The 17,633-nt window shown below is 35.0% G+C and overlaps 1 protein-coding gene across 7 annotated transcripts in view; it reads right to left on the bottom strand.

Annotated features, from left to right (window-relative positions):
• The window catches only part of TUT4 (terminal uridylyl transferase 4), a 119,098-nt gene that overhangs the window by 63,327 nt on the left and 38,138 nt on the right, over positions 1 to 17,633 (bottom strand). For all 7 annotated transcript variants that reach the window (XM_065913178.1, XM_065913143.1, XM_065913170.1 and 4 more), the window contains exons 5-7: positions 4,095 to 4,272; positions 2,439 to 2,527; positions 1,068 to 1,119 (exon numbers count right to left, since the gene is read on the bottom strand). In XM_065913178.1, the coding sequence (XP_065769250.1) occupies positions 1,068 to 1,119; positions 2,439 to 2,527; positions 4,095 to 4,272 (319 nt within the window). The remainder of the gene's footprint in view (positions 1 to 1,067; positions 1,120 to 2,438; positions 2,528 to 4,094; positions 4,273 to 17,633) is intronic.

Below are 17,633 nucleotides of genomic sequence, written 5' to 3'. Positions count from 1 at the left end.
AAATGGCCAAAAAGCTGATAAATAATGGAGATCTGACAGGGCAGACAGAGAGAGGAAAAGAGGTTTAGAACTGACACTACAGCGAATAAGAAGGTATGGCTAAAGTCAATAAGCTATCTCTGCTAAGTCAAAATGCAAATAGTTTTGACAGGGAATTTTGATTCATAAAATTTAGGATGATAATAGGAATAATAATGACGACAGCAGCAGAAATTTAATAAGAAGTTATTGTATACTGGGTACTTTTCTAAGCTATGGCTTAATCCATTTCATCCTCATAAACAACTTTTTTTATCAAAAAGATACTAAATTATTGCCATTTTACAGATGAGAAAACTGAAGCATTAACACTTCAGTAATTTGTCAAAGGACACACAACCTGTAAGTGGTACAACTAAAATTTGAGTCTGGAAAGTCTGGCTTCATATTCTAAGCTCTTGAGCATTTACTTTATAACAAGAAAAGCAGCAAATAAAACCAAGAGATTAGTAGTCCAGATTGTACTACATGATCTGGGATTTACTTTGAAAAAGCTGTAATTTTCACAATTTTTATTTAAAAAGTATTTTTACCTACATGAATGTCATTTTTACATAAAAATTAATCCAGACAGAAGGGCCACATATGAAAAACTTTTAGGTATAATTTGGTTGAGGTACTATAAATGGTTAATATTGTTTAAGTGGGGGAAAAAACATATTTACTCAATGCATACACGTATTTTTCCCCAAGTCTCTCCCTAAATCTTCCTTCATCAACAATCTATTGACTGTAGGTTTTCTGTCTCCTTCTACACAAGAACTGTCCATAATATTCAAAGGTAAAATTTTAAAATTACCCAAAAGGCAATAGTTTTTAATGTATTGATTTTAAATATGATGTTTTTTATCTAACCAACATGTAAATGTTCTAGTAACCTATTAAATATATGTATATGGATATATCTGTATTTAGTCAATGACTCAAACATGCTAGCAGTTTTAGTTTAACTTAAATAGCCATACATAAACAGCACAATGCATATATCTTTAGAGAACTTTCTCTAGAAGGCAACTTGTAAAACTCACCACTTTTTTTTAAAATTCCAAGCACCTGTATCAGAAGATCTGGATGATTCATCTAAAAAAAAGTTTCAAATTAAACCAATATATTAATTTTAAACTTCAAGTTGCAAAACTTTAGAGATCATTCATTAAACATAAGTAAAATAATGCTTTGCATTTTAAAATAATGAAAACAGAATAGTGTTTTACTTTTATATTAAGAGATCTTATTCATGGAAGTAGAATCTAACAAATCATGTACTGCTATTATTCTAGCAACACTCCTAGAATTAATGAGTTCTTAGAGTGACAAAAGTCTGCAATTTCGTATCAAAACAAATGAAAAGGAAATTACCACATGATTTCTAAAGAAAAGTTGTTGAAGTAAGAAATTTAAAGATATTGACAACTGGCAGCATGGCTAAAAGGCTTAGATTAAAATACTACTTTAAATAACAACCATGTCAAATATTTACCTTAAATGTGTTCTTTGCTGCTATTTAAAAAAAAGTTAACAGCTGATTCAGACTAGAAATCAAACATCAAAAAACTTTCACCCAAATCAAACCTCCTTGAGCATAAACTTATTATTAAAAAAATTCAAAACACAAAAAATGTCAACTAATTATTTTAAATGTTTGGTGTATCAGTAAATAAGCAATGTTAGTAACGCTGAACAACACTGGTATTTTGCTAATGGCTCTTAAGTGAAGTCGCTCAGTCGTGTCCAACTCTTTGCTACCTTGTGGAGTATAGCCCACCAGGCTCCTCTGTCCATTGGATTTTCCAGCCAAGAATACTGGGGTGGGTTGCCATTTCCTTCTCCAAGGGATCTTCCCAACCCAGGGATCAAACCCAGGTCTCCTGCACTGCACGCAGATGCTTTAACCTCTGAGCCACCAGGGAAGCCCCAGCCACTATTTATTAAAAGTACCCATAATGTACCAGGCACTATACAAAAATATATGGTACATATCACCATATTTAATATAAAAGTTATTATTCCTATCTTGGAAATTAATAACTGAAGCTCAAGAAGGTCAATGAACTTGCTCATTGAAGCCAATATTTGAACACAGGGGTATGATTTCAAAATTCTTTCCTCTTTCTATGCTGCTTACCATAAGCAATAACTGTTCAACACAGTCAAACACAGCATTTTTCCTTTCTCTTTTTTTTTAATGCCATCCTCTTCTTCCTTATTTTCTGTCTCATCTTTCTTTAACACTATCTATGCCTAACACTTAAAAAGTACTTTCCAAAAGCACTGTTAAATCATCATGGTAACATTTTTCAAGCCAGAGTTTCATATTCCCCTATATCTTCTCTAAAAAGATAATAAAAAACACTAACTACTAAAGACTACACGGGAAAGGTTCTTTTCTAATTACTTACCTTGGGAGGAAATTTTATATCTATATTCACATCACTACTTTTCAGAGCAAACTTAGTCAGAGATGAGCCATACAACCTAAGTGAACACTCTGGAAATGAAGGAAAAATGTCAAAGTATGAAACAGCATGCAAATATGAGAACTTTTAAAAATAAATAGTGGTAGGAAAATTGCATATATTTCAATTCTGTGTCTTCCAATTCTAATACAAGAATTATAAAACAATACTATCCTTTTCTAACTGATCTACAAAAGAATAAAAATGTTTCTCATTTACAGGGTTCAGGAAGAGAGAAATAATTCATACAAATTCAGTGTTTAGACAAAATTTTAGTAATAATTCATTTAGGAATGACCAGAAGTATGTTTCATATTTAATATTTAACAGTAAAGAATGTACTAACCTAGCTATGGCTACTGTCACAAACTACATTTTTAGATATTTCTATTTACACATGCAATAGCACTTTAAATGGGGAAGGAATCACAGACGTTCAGCCAATGCTCTTAAAAACACAAAATGAAGCCAACTCAATTGATATTGCAGACCTAAAACCAAAAAACTATGGTTTTCAAGAGTTCATAGGACAAAATAAAGGAAACAATAACATGCCACCTACATCTTTTGCAAACTAACAAACATGTTATTTCAAAAATCATAAGGCAAATATTATGGACAGAGTTGGAAAACTCTGAGGACAAGTTGAAAAATAACATAATTAGGACTGACAGGCATATTTAGTATGTTAGAAAGTGTAAGTTTATACTCAGTTATACTTATAAAACTCTACTTTTCATGTTCACAAAATGTCTAAAAGTCATCCAAGTCATTAAAATCCTAAATATTTCATTCTTTTTTATAATAATAGTGAATTATTCCTATATGTAATTTAAATTAATACCAACGTGTTTTAGGTATAAAATTACATTAGTTTTATTATTAGTTATTAGAAATAATAGAGAAGTAAACATTTTTCAATTTCAATTTATATTCTTTCTTACAAATATCATAATGGTTTCATATAAAACTATAATTTATTAACCAAAATTCCTTTGGTGGTAAGAAACAAATCATATTTAATATACATTTATTTAAATTCAGTATTAATGGAAAAAAGTAAGGGCTAAGCAAATAATCTATACATAAATGTCTATAATAAACTTGACCCAATTCCCCTTTGAACCTAAAACTTAAGCTTTCTGTAAAGAAAGAAAAGTGTCAAAAAAAAGAAATGAAAGTGCAAATTTTGCCTCTGACATCCTTAATTTTCCCCACAATCAAGCAAAAGAAATTTTATTTAGTGAGTAGTATGAATACATACAACTGAAATAAATGATTAAAATGTCCATTCAGAAGTCAATGACAACAAAAATTTAATATGAAATACAATATTCAAGCACTAAGCAATTATTTTAAAGTGTATCTGACACTTTAAAAATCTTTTTTTCTTATTATAAAAATTATACCATACTATAATTTTTCATTTTCTTTTTCTGAACTATCTCCCACCAAAAAGTTCATTTATAAAATAATGAAATTCATCTACTTTTAAGTAGAAAAAAAGAGAAAAAAATTGAAAGAAAAACATTAAGTTTAAGGGGAAGCAAGAGAAAGAGTTGTATCATTTTAAAAATTAAGTATAAAATGAAGTTGTACCTGGTAAACATGTTGTTATAACCTTTGACATTTCCTCCACAATTTCCTGACGGACTTTGAGGTCATCATCTGTTATTCCTTGTTCTTTTGCTAATTCAATAACTGCAACACTTAAAGCAGCCAAGTGGGCAAGGGAAGGAGGCGGCAGAGAACGAAGCTCACTTTCTTCCTGTTTTTCCTGTTAGTGTAACGTTTAATAACAACAATACAAAAAGAGACTTCTATTTTAATGTCCTCATATTTAGGAGAGCAGGACATACTCAACATATATTCATCTTCAATTGCCAGATTTAAGACATCTAGGAAATGAAACTGAACAGAAGAGACAGAGATCCCTGCCTCTGTGAAACAGGATTGAAAAAATGAGAGATGCTATGGGGGGAGCTGTTATTAAACATTTAAAAAATAAAACTTGTTTTACTTTACTGTCTGCATAAATTATGAAATGCTACAAGCCAAGCTTCCACACGTACAACATTTAGCTGATAATTCTGTTGTAGCCAAAAGAGACTATCTTAGGTGTAGCAGAAGGTCTTGACTGTGTCTGACTGGCATGTACAGTATCAGATTAAATCACTGCAGGAAAACATCCTAAACACTATCATCATGTATTTTATATACTACCTCCCATTAAAAAATGATTTCCCTGTTATTTTATACAAAACTAGGCAAAATGTTTTTAAAAAATCTTTATTCTGCTAAGTTTGAAAGCCAATTTAAAACAAGGAGCTAAAGAAGGACTATATTATATATATGCACAGTAACTTTTTAAAATTAATATTGATTTTAAAAAATACAGAGTAACTGCAAAAGCTACATAAATTACAGGAAAAGAAGAAAATAATCTACTAGCTCCCATACTATTCTGTTCATTTTTTTTAACATAATTGAAGATTGTGAGTGCGTACGCGTGTGAGGCATGCGCAATCACGTCCAACTCTGCAACCCCATGGACTGTACCCCACCAGGCTTCTCTGTCCAAGGAATTTTTCAGGCAAGAATACTGGAGCAGGCTGCCATTTCCTACTCCAGGGGATCTTCCCAAGCCAGGGATTGAACCCGCATCTCCTACATTTTTTATTTAATATTATAATAAAAGCATTTTCTATTATCACATTTCAGTCAAGAAACAATCTCTTATTTTTTTGAGATAAGGAGCTCCCAAAAGAATAATCAGAAGTAGTTTGTTCTTTCCCCCTCCCATATTCAATATGGCTAAACAAAGACTTTGCTTTATTCCTAATTTTATTGTTATCATAATCAGTTTTAACCTATATAAAGTTTACCTATAGTACAGAATAGTTAAAACATAGAAAGTAAGACAACTTTGTTTTTATAAGTTTCTGTGATCGTTTTTACAATCTTAACTATAAACTAAATAGAAGTTAGATGAACAGATATATCTGTTTTCAGGACTTTTTGTTTTCAGGATTTATCCAACGTATTAACAGCAACATACTTAGTGGGAAAAATGATATAAAATTAACATGCAACAAAACTATCTTTATATACATGGAAGTATTTCTAGATTGAAAATGGATAAAAGACAATCAATGAACACACTCCTCTATGCTATTAATAAGTCTATTCTACCTTCTTTAGGATACTGTTCCATCAAATATTGTCATTTATATCCTCATATCATTGATCATCCTCATTTCAACATGATATATATCCTGTCATAAATATGATCAATTAAGTCCCTGCTCTTCTGTAACATATATTCTAATTAGAGAAAATAGACAACATATAAATAAACAAATATTATAGTGTCAGGTAGTGTTATTGAGAAGAAACAGGGTAAGAGGCTACAGACTGATGAGAAGAGGGTGCTACTACAGAATACAGTAGACAAAGAAAATCACTCTAAACAGGTAAAGAAACTTGAAAGAAGTGAAGAAAAGAGACATTCAAATTTCTGGGGGAAGAGCATTCAAGACATAGGAAATAGGCTTGGAAAACTTGCCCAGGAGGCAAAAATCTCCTAATTATTCTCCCATTTCTAATCTATGACTCTTCATCCAGTTCCCTGTATTTTCCAAGACATAGGAAATAGTAAATGCAAGGACTGAGAAGCAAAAAAAGCCTAATGTCTGAAGCTGAGTAAGAAAAAGGTAACTATGAAATGTGATGAAGTTGAAAAGTTGAGTAGCAGTCAAATACTGTACAACACTGTAAAATCTGATAAGGGTTTAGAATTTTAAGTTGGGAAGCCACTGATGGGCTATGAGCAAGAAATAACATGATATATTTTAAAAGAACAATTCTGAAAAAAAAAAAAAAGAACAATTCTGGCTGCTAAGTGAAGAAGATTGTGGGGGGAAAGAAATGGAATAACTTGAAAATAGTTCAGGTGACAGATGGTGGTAGCTCAGATTACAGCACAAAAAGTAGAGATATACGACAAATGACTAAATGTGAAATACACAATATTTTGAAGGCATATTCAATAGAACTTACTAATTGTTTGAATGTGGGGTATGAAAGAAAGAGATGAACCAAAGATGACTCAAATGTGCTTTTGCTAAGGACAGGGCAAATCGTGGTGCCTACTACTGAGATGAGGTAAATTATGGAAAGAACTAGTTTAGGCTTGGAAAATTTGCCCAGGAGGCAAAAGTCTCCTAATCATTTTCCTATTTCTAATCCCTAACTCTTCATCCAATTCCCTGTATTTATACCAGTTATTGGGCTTCCTGGGTAGCTCAACTGGTAAAGAATCCGCCTGCAATCCAGGAGATTCTGGTTTGATTCCCAGGTCGGGAAGTTCCACTAGAGAAGGAACAGTATACCCAATCCAGTATTCTTAGGCTTCCCTGGTGGCTCAGACGATAAAGAATCAGGCTGTAATGTGGGAGACCTCAGTTCGATATCTGAGTTGGGAAGATCTCCTGGAGGAAGGCATGGCAACCCACTCCAGTATTCTTGCCTGGAGAATGCCCTTGACAGAGGAGCCTGGCGGGCTACAGTCCATGAGGTCGCAAACAGTCAGACATGACTAAGCAACTAAGCATAACACATACCAGTTATTCTTCTATTTAAAAACTTCCAATAAATCTTCAACTAAATACTAGCAAACTGAATTCACAGAATATTAAAAGGATTATACACCATGAACAAATGTGATTTATTTTTAGAATGCAAAAATGGTTCAACATAAAATAATCAAGATGTAATATATCATCTTAACAGCATGAAAGGGGAGAAAGGACAAAGAACCTGAACTGATGCAGAAAAACCATTTGACAAAATACAATACCCCTCTGTGGTAATAAAACACTCAAAAAACTAGGAACAAAATGAAACTACTGCTATATAAGACCATGTATGAAAAACCTACAGGTAACATCATATCTGATAGTGAAAAACTGAAATTTTTCTTCTGAGATTAGGAACCAGTAAAGAATGACCATTTTACCACTTCTATTCAACACTTCTAGCCAAAGAAATTAGGCAAGAAAAAGAAATAAAAGGCATTCACATTAAAAAATAAATAAATAAATTATCCCTATTCACAGATAAACATAATCGAGTATATAGAAAACCCTTAAAAGTCTAAAAACAGACATCAGAACTACTGAACAAACTCAGCAGGATACAAATCAACACTCAAAACTCAAGTGCATCTCTGGGCTTCCCTGGCGGTAGAGCAATAAAGAATCTGCCTGCCAATGCAGGAGACATGGGTTCAGTCCCTAATCAAGGAAGATCCCACATGCCATGAAGCAACTAAACCCATCCACCACAATTACTGAGTCTGTGCTCTAGAGCCTGGGAGCCATAATTACTGAGCCCATATGCTGCAACTACTGAAGCCTGCACACCTAGAGTTGTGTACCACAACAAAAGAAGCCACCACAATGAGAAGCCTGCTCACCACAACTAGAATAGCTCCCACTCACCACAACTACAGAAAATTCTGCACAGCAACGAAGACTGAGCTCAGTCAAAAATAAATAGAATTATTTTAAAAATCAGGTGCATTTCTATATACTAATAAACAATTTTAAATAGAAATTAAGAAAATATTCCACCCAAAACAGCATCAAAGAGAATAAAAGACTTAAGAATGAATTTAACCAAGAACATGAAAGAGGTATGCACTGAAAAAGACAAAACGCTGCTTAAAGAAATTAAAGTTCTGTAAAAAAGAAAAAAAGAAATTAAAGAAGACATGAATAAAAAAAAAAGAAGATATTCCATGCTGGGGAAACTCCTGGACAGAGAAAGCTGACAGGCTACACAGTCCATAGCATCACAAAGAGTCAGACACAACTAAGCAACTGAGGAGTCCAAGTTCATGGATTGGCAGACTCAATATTGTTAAGATGTCAGTGGTATCCAAAGCAATCTACATATCCAATTCAATCCCTATCAAAATCCCAACAACTTTTTTGTAGAAAAAGAAAAAAAAAAATCCTAAAATTCACATGAACCCTCAAGAGATCCCAAACAGCCAAAACAATCTTGAAAAAGAGTAACAAACTTAGGGGACTCAAATTTCCTGATTTTGAAACTTAGTGCAAAGTCACAGTAACCAAAAGAGTACTGTATTGGCATAAAGATAGACACAGAGGTCAATAAAATGAGGGCCCAGAAGTAGATGCTCATATATAAGGACAAATTATTTTTAATAAAAATACTAAGAACATTCAATGTGAAAGAACTGTCTTATCAAAACATGGTACTAGGAAAGCTGGATTGTTGTTGTTCAGTCACTAACTCACATCTGATTCTTTGTGAACCAATGGACTGCAGCACGCTGGGCTTCCCTGTCCTTCACCATCTCCCAAAGTTCACCCAAGTTCATGTCCATCCAGTTGGTGATGCCATCCAACTATCTCATCCTCTGTCATTCCCTTCTCCTGCCTTCAACCTTTCCCAACATCAGGATCTTTTCCAATGAGTTAGTTGGCTCTTCCCATCAGGTGGCTAAAGTATTAGAGCTTCAGCATCAGTCCTTCCAATGAGTATTCAGGGCTGATTTCCCTTAGAGTTGACTGGTTTGAACTCCTTGTTGTCCAAAGGACACTCAAGAGTCTTCTCCAGCACCACAGTCTGAAAGCATCAATTCTTCAATGCTCGGGCTTCCTTATGGTACAACTCTCACATCCGTACATGACTACTGAAAAGACCACATCTTTGACTATACAGACCTTTGTGAGCAAAGTGATCTGTTCGCTTTTTAATATACTGTCTAGGATTGTCATAGCTTTCCTTCCAAGAAGCAAGCATCTTCTAATTTCATGGCTGCAGTCAGCATCCACAGTGATTTTGGAGCCCAAGAAGAGAAAATCTGGCACTGCTTCCACATTTTCCCCTTCTATTTGCCCTGAAGTGATGGCAACGGAAGTCATGATCTTAGTTTTTTTAATGTTGAATTTTAAGCCAGCTTTTGCGCTCTCCTTCACCCTCATTAAGAGGCTCTGCAGTTCATCTTCATTTTCCAGCATGAGATATGCAGAGTATCATCTACATATCTGAGATTGTTGCTATTTCTCCTGGAAATGTTGATTCCAGCTTGTAACTCATCCAACCCAGCATTTTGCATGATGTACTCTGCATGTAAGTTAAATCAACAGGGTAACAATATACAGCCTTGTCATACTCCTTTCCCAAATTTGAACCAGTTAGTTGCTCTATATAAGGTTCTAACTGTTGCTTCTTGACCCACATACAGCTTTCTCAGGAGACAGGTAAGACGGTCTGTTATTCCCACCTCTCTTTAAGAATTTTCCAAAGTTTGTTGTGATCCACACAGTCAAAGGGTTTAGCACAATGAAGCACAAGTACATTTTTTTTTGTTTGTTTTACAAGTACATTTTTTTTCTGGAATTCCCTTACTTTCTCTGTTATCCAATGAATGTTGGCAATTTGATCTCTGGTTCACCTGCCTTTTCTAAATCCAACTTGTACATCTAGACATTCTCAATTCAAGTACTGTGGAAGCCTAGCTTGAAGGATTTTGAGCATAATCTTACTAGTACAGGAAATGAGCACAATTGTCCAATAGTCTGAACATTCTTTAGCACTGCCCTCTTTGGAACTGGGATGAAAACTGACCTTTTCCAGTACTGTGGCCACTGCTGAGTTTTCCAAATTTGCTGACATACTGAGTGCAGCACTGTAACAGTATCATCTTTTAGGATCTGAAATAGTTCAGCTGGAATTCCATCACCTCCACTAGCTTCGTTTGTAGTAATGCTTCCTAAGGCCCACTTGACTTCATATTCCAGGATGTCTGGCTCCAAGTGAGCATCCACACCACACCAGTCCTTACTATACCTTTTATGTATAGTTCTGTGTATTCTTGCAACCTCTTCTGACTGTTAGGTCCATCAAAAAAGGGGCAGACCTAAATCGATCCTTCTCCAAAGAAGACATACAGATGGCCAACAGGCATATGAAAAGATGTTTAACATCACTAATTATTAGAGAAATGTGACTCAAACCTACAAGGTACCAACTCACACCAGTCAGAATGGCCATCATTAAAGAGTGTACAAATAAAAATGTTGGAGACACTGGAGAAAAGAGAACCCTCCTACATTGTTGGTGGGAATGTAAACTGGTACAACCAGTATGGAGAACGGTATGGAGTTTCCTTAAAAAACTACAAACAGAACCATATGAACCAGCAATCCTACACCTGGAATATATCTGGGGGGGAACTCTAATTTGAAAAAATACATGCTCTCCTATGTACACAGTAGCACCAGTCACAGTGACCAAGACATGGAAACAAACTAAATGTCCATTAACAGGATAAAGACATGGTACACATATACAAGGGAATACTACTCAGTCGTAAAAAAGAATAAAATAATGCCGTCTGCAGCAACATAGATGAACCTAGGGATTATTATACTAAGTGAAGTAAGTCAAAAAGAGAAAGACAAAGTATCATGTAACATCACTTATATGCAGAATCCAAAATATGACACAAACAAACTTACTTTTGAAACAGAAACAGAATCACAGACATAGAAAACAAACCTGTGTTTGCCAAAAGTGGTGGGGAGAGATGGACTGGGAGGCTTGGGATTGAAAGATATTCAAACTATTATATACATAGCATGGATTAACAACAAGATCTTGCTTATAGCACAGGGAACTATATGCAATGTCCCAGGATAAACGATAATGGAAAAGAATATTGGAAAGAACGTAGGGCACTCTCCAGGTGGTCCAGTGGCTAAGACTTCATACTTCCAATGCTAGAGGCCAGGTTCAATCCCTGGACAGGGATCTAGATCTCACATGTTGCAACCAAGATCCCACAAGCCACAACAAATATCAAAGACCCTGTGTGCCTAAACTAAGATCTGGTACAGCCAAATAAATAAATAAACTTAAAAAAAAATAATGTATACTGGGATTCCCTAGTGGTCTAGTGGTTAAGAATCCACCTGCCAATGCAGGGAACACAAGTTCAATCCCTACCAGGAAGATTCCACATGCTGCAGAGCAACTAAGTCCATGCCACTACTGAGTCCATGTGCCACAACTAGTGAGGCCCGTGTGCCTAGAGCCCATGCTCTGCAACAAGAAAACCACCACAATGAGAAGCCTACACAGCACAATGAAGGGTAGCCCCTGCTGGCTGCAACTAGAGAAAGTCTACATGCACAGCAATGGAAACCCAGCACAGCCAAAAATAAATAAATAAGTTACTGGCTTATAAGACCATGTGTCAATGATTTAAGAAAAAAGAATGTGTGTATATATATATATATACATATATATATACACACACAAACACACACACACATATATATAGAGAGAGATGTGAATTATTCTGCTTTAGAGCAGAAATTAACAAAACAGTGTAAATCAACTATACTTGAATAAAATAAAAATGCATGTGTGTATATATATATATATATATTCTGTGCTCACTATTGTTAGACAATTTCACTGGGTATAGAAATATAGTTTTAAAAAAAAAAAGTACTTCCCTGGTGATCTAGTGCTTAAGACTCTGTGCTTCCAATGCAGGCGGCATGGGTTCAATCCTTGGTCAGGGAAGTTCCTCATGCCGTGTGGTGTGGCCAAAGAAATAAAAGAAATAAATGTTGACAGATTTTTCCTTTCTCCAGAACTCTGAAGATACTATTCAACTGTCTTCTGGCTTCTATTGCTGTTACTGATAAGTCAGCCAACATTTCCATCCTCTGTACCTTTTATCTTTTTGGTTGCTTGTAAAAAAGCAACTTTACTGTGGATATGATTTATATAATTTATATATATATATATATTTATATATATTTAATATATATTATATATAAATACATATTTTATATATAAATTTATAAATTTATATAATCTATAAAATAAATTGCACATATTTAAACTTTACAACTTGGTTCATTTTTGACATATGTATATAATAAAACCATCACCACCATCAAGATAATAAACATATCAATCTCTCTAAAAAATTTCCTCATACCACTTTGTAATCACTCCACCCCTCTTCTACACCCATATTCTGGAAACTACCAATCTGCTTTCTATGAATACAGCTTAGACTGCATTTTTTAGAATTTTATATATATGGAATTGCACAGTATATAGTCATTTTTGTCTGACTTTTTACACTCATGATACTTAAGATCCATCTATGTTGTTGTATAGTCAATAGTTCACTCCTTTTAATAACAAATAGCATAACAAGATATGGATATACCACATTTATTTGTTCACTTCTTTGGCTAACTATTAAACATAAAACTGCTATGAACATTCATATACAAGTAAATGTAGAGACATATGCTTTCATTTATCTTGGATAAACCCATAGGAATGGAATGGCTAAATCATGTATTAGTTGTATGTTTAACTTTTAAAAAACTGCTGATATGTTTTCAAAAATGGATGTGTTACCAAGTAACCAAGTAATTCCACTTCTGGGTATTTATCCAAAAAAAATTAAAACACCAACAGAAAAGAAATCTGCACCTCCATGTTCACTGAAGCTTTATTTATAATATTCAAGACATGGAAACAACCTATATGTCCACTGATTGATGAGTGAATAAAGAAAATGTGGCCCATACACACAACTTAACATTACTCAGTCATTAGAAAAAGAAAATCTTGTCATGTGCAGCAACATGGATGGACCCTGTGGGCATACTGTTAAATGAAGTAAGTCTGACCAAGAAAGATAAATACTGTATGATCTCACTTGTATGTGAAATCTAAAAACAACAGCAACAAAAACCGAATACAGAAAACATAATGGACACTGCCAGAGGCAGGGATTAGTGGTTGGGGGTGAGCGAAATGAGTGAACATAGTCAAAAGGTAAAAGCTTTCAGTTATAAAATAAATCAGTTCTTAAGATTTATAAATACTTCTTGGTAATTATAGTCAATAATGCAGTATTGTATATTGAAAAGTTGCTAAGCATAAATCTTAAAGTGAAGATTGAGGTGAAGCTCTCACCTCAAGAAAAAAAAACTTATGTGTCGTAGTTGGTATTAACTAAATTTATTGTGGTGATTATTTCACAAAATATATATATGTTGAATCATTATGTTGTACATGTGAAACTAACATGTTGTATGTCAACCAACTCTCAATTTAAAAATAAATCTTTAAAATAAAATGGGGACTACTGGATTGGCCAAAGAGTTCCTTCAGGTTTTTCTATACCATTTTATGCTATGGAAAATCCCAAATAAACTTTTTAGCCAACACAATACTATTTTACATTTCCACCAGCACTGTTTTAGACTTGCCATTCATTCACATCCTTGACAACACTTGGCACACTCAATCTTTCTAATTTTAGCTGTTCTTATAAGTGCAGTGATTTCCCTAATGATGAATAATGTTGAGCATCTTTTCATGTGTTTGACTTCTGTATGTCTTCTTTAATAAAGTGTTGGCTCAAATCTTTTGCCCATATTTTTATTTGGTTGTTTGTTTACAGTAGTTTCCCCTCATCCTTGGAGGACATGCTTCCATGTGGAAGCCTGAAACCACAGAAAGCACTGAACCCTGCAAATGCTATTCTCTTCCTCTGCGTACATACCTATGATAAAGTTTTACTTATAAATTAGGCGCATTAAGAGACTACTCAAATTGCCTGCATCACTACTCTTGCATGTTGGGGCCATTATTAAGTAAAATAAGGATTACTCAAACACAAGCACTGTGATACCACCAACAGCCAATCTGATAACTAAGATGGCTACTAAGTAATTAACAGACAGGTAGCATACACTATGCAGATACCCACATCCTGGGCAGGACAAAGCCAAACAAGAAATTTCATCACACTATTCAGTCAGAGCCAGACATGGAACAATGGACTGGTTTAAAATTGGGAAAGGAGTTCATCAAGGCTATATATTGTCACCCTGCCTATTTAACTTATATGCAGAGTACATCATGTGAAATGCTGGGCTGGATGAAGCACAAGGTAGAATCAAGATTGCTGGGAGAAATATCAGTAACTTCAGGTATGTAAATGACACCATCCTAATGGCAGAAAGTGAAGAGAAACTAAAAGAGCCTCTTGATGAAGGTGAAAGAGGATAGTGAAAAAGCTGGCTTAAAACTCAACATTAAAAAAAACTATGATCATGGCAACCAGTCCATCACTTCATGGAAAATAGATGGGGAAACAATGGAAACAGTGACAGACTTAATTTTCTTGAGATCCAAAATCACTGCAAATGACTATAGTCATGAAATTAAAAGATATTTGCTCCTTGAAAGAAAAGCTATGATGAACCTAAGATAGAGTATTAAAAAGCAGAGACTACTATTCCAACAAAGGTCCATATAGTCAAAGCTATGACTTTTCCAGTAGTCATGTACCAATGTGAGAGTCTGGACCATAAAGAAGGCTGAGTGCCAAAGAATTGATGCTTTTCAACTGTGGTGTTGGAGAAGACTCTTGGACACCAAGGAGATCCAACCAGTCTATCCTAAAGGAAATCAACCCTGAATATTCACTGGAAGGACTGATGATAAAGCTGAAGCTCCAATACTTTGGCCACCTGATGCAAAGAACTGACTCACTGGAAAAGACCCTGATGCTGGGAAGATTGAAGGCAGGAGAAGGGGACGACAGAGGATGATATGGCTGGATGGCATCACAGACTCAATGGACATGAGTTTGAGCAAATTCCAGGAGACAAGGAAGCCTGGTGTGCTGTAGTCCATGGGCTGACAAAGTCAGACATGACTGAGATGTTGAACTGAACTGAATTCAGAATGGCATGCAGTTTAAAACTGTACATTTTTTATCTGTGGAATTTTCCATTTGATATTTTCAGACATGGCTGACCAAGGGCAACTGATACCATGGAAAGCAAAACCATGAATAAGGGGTGATTATTGTACTTATGACTGAGTTTTGGAAGTTTTTTATTTCTTCTAGATACAACTCATTTACCTGATATGATTTGTGAATATCTGCTCCCAATCTGCAGCTAGTATTGTCTGTCATTCTTTATTTTTTTTTTTCCATTTATTTTTATTAGTTGGAGGCTAATTACTTTACAATATTGTAGTGGTTTTCGCCATACACTGACATGAATCAGTCATGGATTTACATGTGTTCCCCATCCTGATCCCCCCTCCCGCCTCCCTCACCATCCCATTCCTCTGGGTCTTCCCAGTGCACCAGCCCTGAGCACTTGTCTCATGCATCCAACCTGGGCTGATGATCTGTTTCACCCTTGACAGTGTACTTGTTTCAATGCTATTCTCTCAGAACATCCCATCCTCACCTTCTCCCACAGAGTCCAAAATTCTGTTCTGTACATCTGTGTCTCTTTTTCTGTTTTGCATATAGGGTTATCATTACCATCTTTCTAAATTCCATATATATGTGTTAGTATACTGTATTGGTGTTTATCTTTCTGGCTTACTTAACTCTGTATAATGGGCTCCAGTTTCATCCATTTCATTAGAACTGATTCAAATGAATGCTTTTTAATGGCTGAGTAATATTCCATGGTGTATATGTACCATAGCATCCTTATCCATTCGTCTGCTGATGGGCATCTAGGTTGCTTCCATGTCCTGGCTATTATAAACAGTGCTGCGATGAACATTGGGGTGCACGTGTCTCTTTCAGATCTGGTTTCCTCGGTGTGTATGCCCAGGAGTGGGATTGCTGGGTCATATGGCAGTTCTATTTCCAGTTCTTTAAGGAATCTCCACACTGTTCTCCATAGTGGCTGTACCAGTTTGCATTCCCACCAACAGTGTAAGAGGGTTCCCTTTTCTCCACACCCTCTCCAGCATTTATTGCTTGTAGACTTTTGGATAGCAGTCATCCTGACTGGCATGTAATGGTACCTCATTGTGGTTTTGATTTGCATTTCTCTGATAATGAGTGATGTTGAGCATCTTTTCATGTGTTTGTTAGCCATCTATATGTCTTCTTTGGAGAAATGTCTGTTTAGTTCTTTGGCCCATTTTCTGATTGGGTCATTTATTTTTCTGGAGTTGAGCTGCAGGAGTTGCTTGTGTATTTTTGAGATTAATCCTTTGTCTATTGCTTCATTTGCTATTATTTTCTCCCATTTTGAAGGCTGTCTTTTCACCTTGCTTATAGTTTCCTTTGTTGTGCAAAAGTTTTTAAGTTTCATTAGGTCCCATTTGTTTATTTTTGCTTTTATTTCCAATATTCTGGGAGGTGGGTCATAGAGGATCCTGCTGTGATTTATGTTGGAGAGTGTTTTGCCTATGGTCTCCTCTAGGAGTTTTATAGTTTCTTACATTTAGATCTTTAATCCATTTTGAGTTTATTTTTGTGTATGGTGTTAGAAAGTGTTCTAGTTTCATTCTTTTACAAGTGGTTGACCAGTTTTCCCAGCACCACTTGTTAAAGAGGTTGTCTTTTTTCATTGTATATTCTTGCCTCCTTTGTCGAAGATAAGGTGTCCGTAGGTACGTGGATTTATCTCTGGGCTCTATTTTGTTCCACTGATCTATATTTCTGTCTTTGTGCCAGTACTGTACTGTCTTGATGACTGTGGCTTTGTAGTACAGCCTGAAGTCAGGCAGGTTGATTCCTCCAGTTCCATTCTTCTTTCTCAAGATTGCTTTGGCTATTCGAGGTCTTTTGTATTTCCACACAAATTGTGAAGGTATTTGTTCTAGTTCTGTGAAGAATACCGTTGGTAGTTTGATAGGGATTGAATTGAATCTATAGATTGCTTTGAGTAGTATACTCATTTTTACAATATTGATTCTTCCAATCCATGAACACGGTATGTTTCTCCATCTATTTGTGTCCTCTTTGATTTCTTTCATCAGTGTTTCATAGTTTTCTATGTATAGGTCTTTTGTTTCTTTAGGTAGACACTCCTAAGTATTTTATTCTTTTTGTTGCAATGGTGAATGGTATTGTTTCCTTAATTTCTCTTTCTGTTTTCTCATTGTTAGTCTATAGGAATGCAAGGGATTTCTGTCTGTTAATTTTATATCCTGAAACTTTACTATATTTGCTGATTAGCTCGAGTAATTTTCTGGTAGAATCTTTAGGGTTTTCTATGTAGAGGATCATGT

The sequence above is a fragment of the Muntiacus reevesi genome, chromosome 1 (genome assembly GCF_963930625.1).
Source record: "Muntiacus reevesi chromosome 1, mMunRee1.1, whole genome shotgun sequence".
In the NCBI taxonomy this organism is placed as follows: domain Eukaryota; kingdom Metazoa; phylum Chordata; class Mammalia; order Artiodactyla; family Cervidae; genus Muntiacus; species Muntiacus reevesi.
Note: the sequence above shows the minus strand (reverse complement) of the source record. Positions and strands in the feature narration are given on the sequence as shown.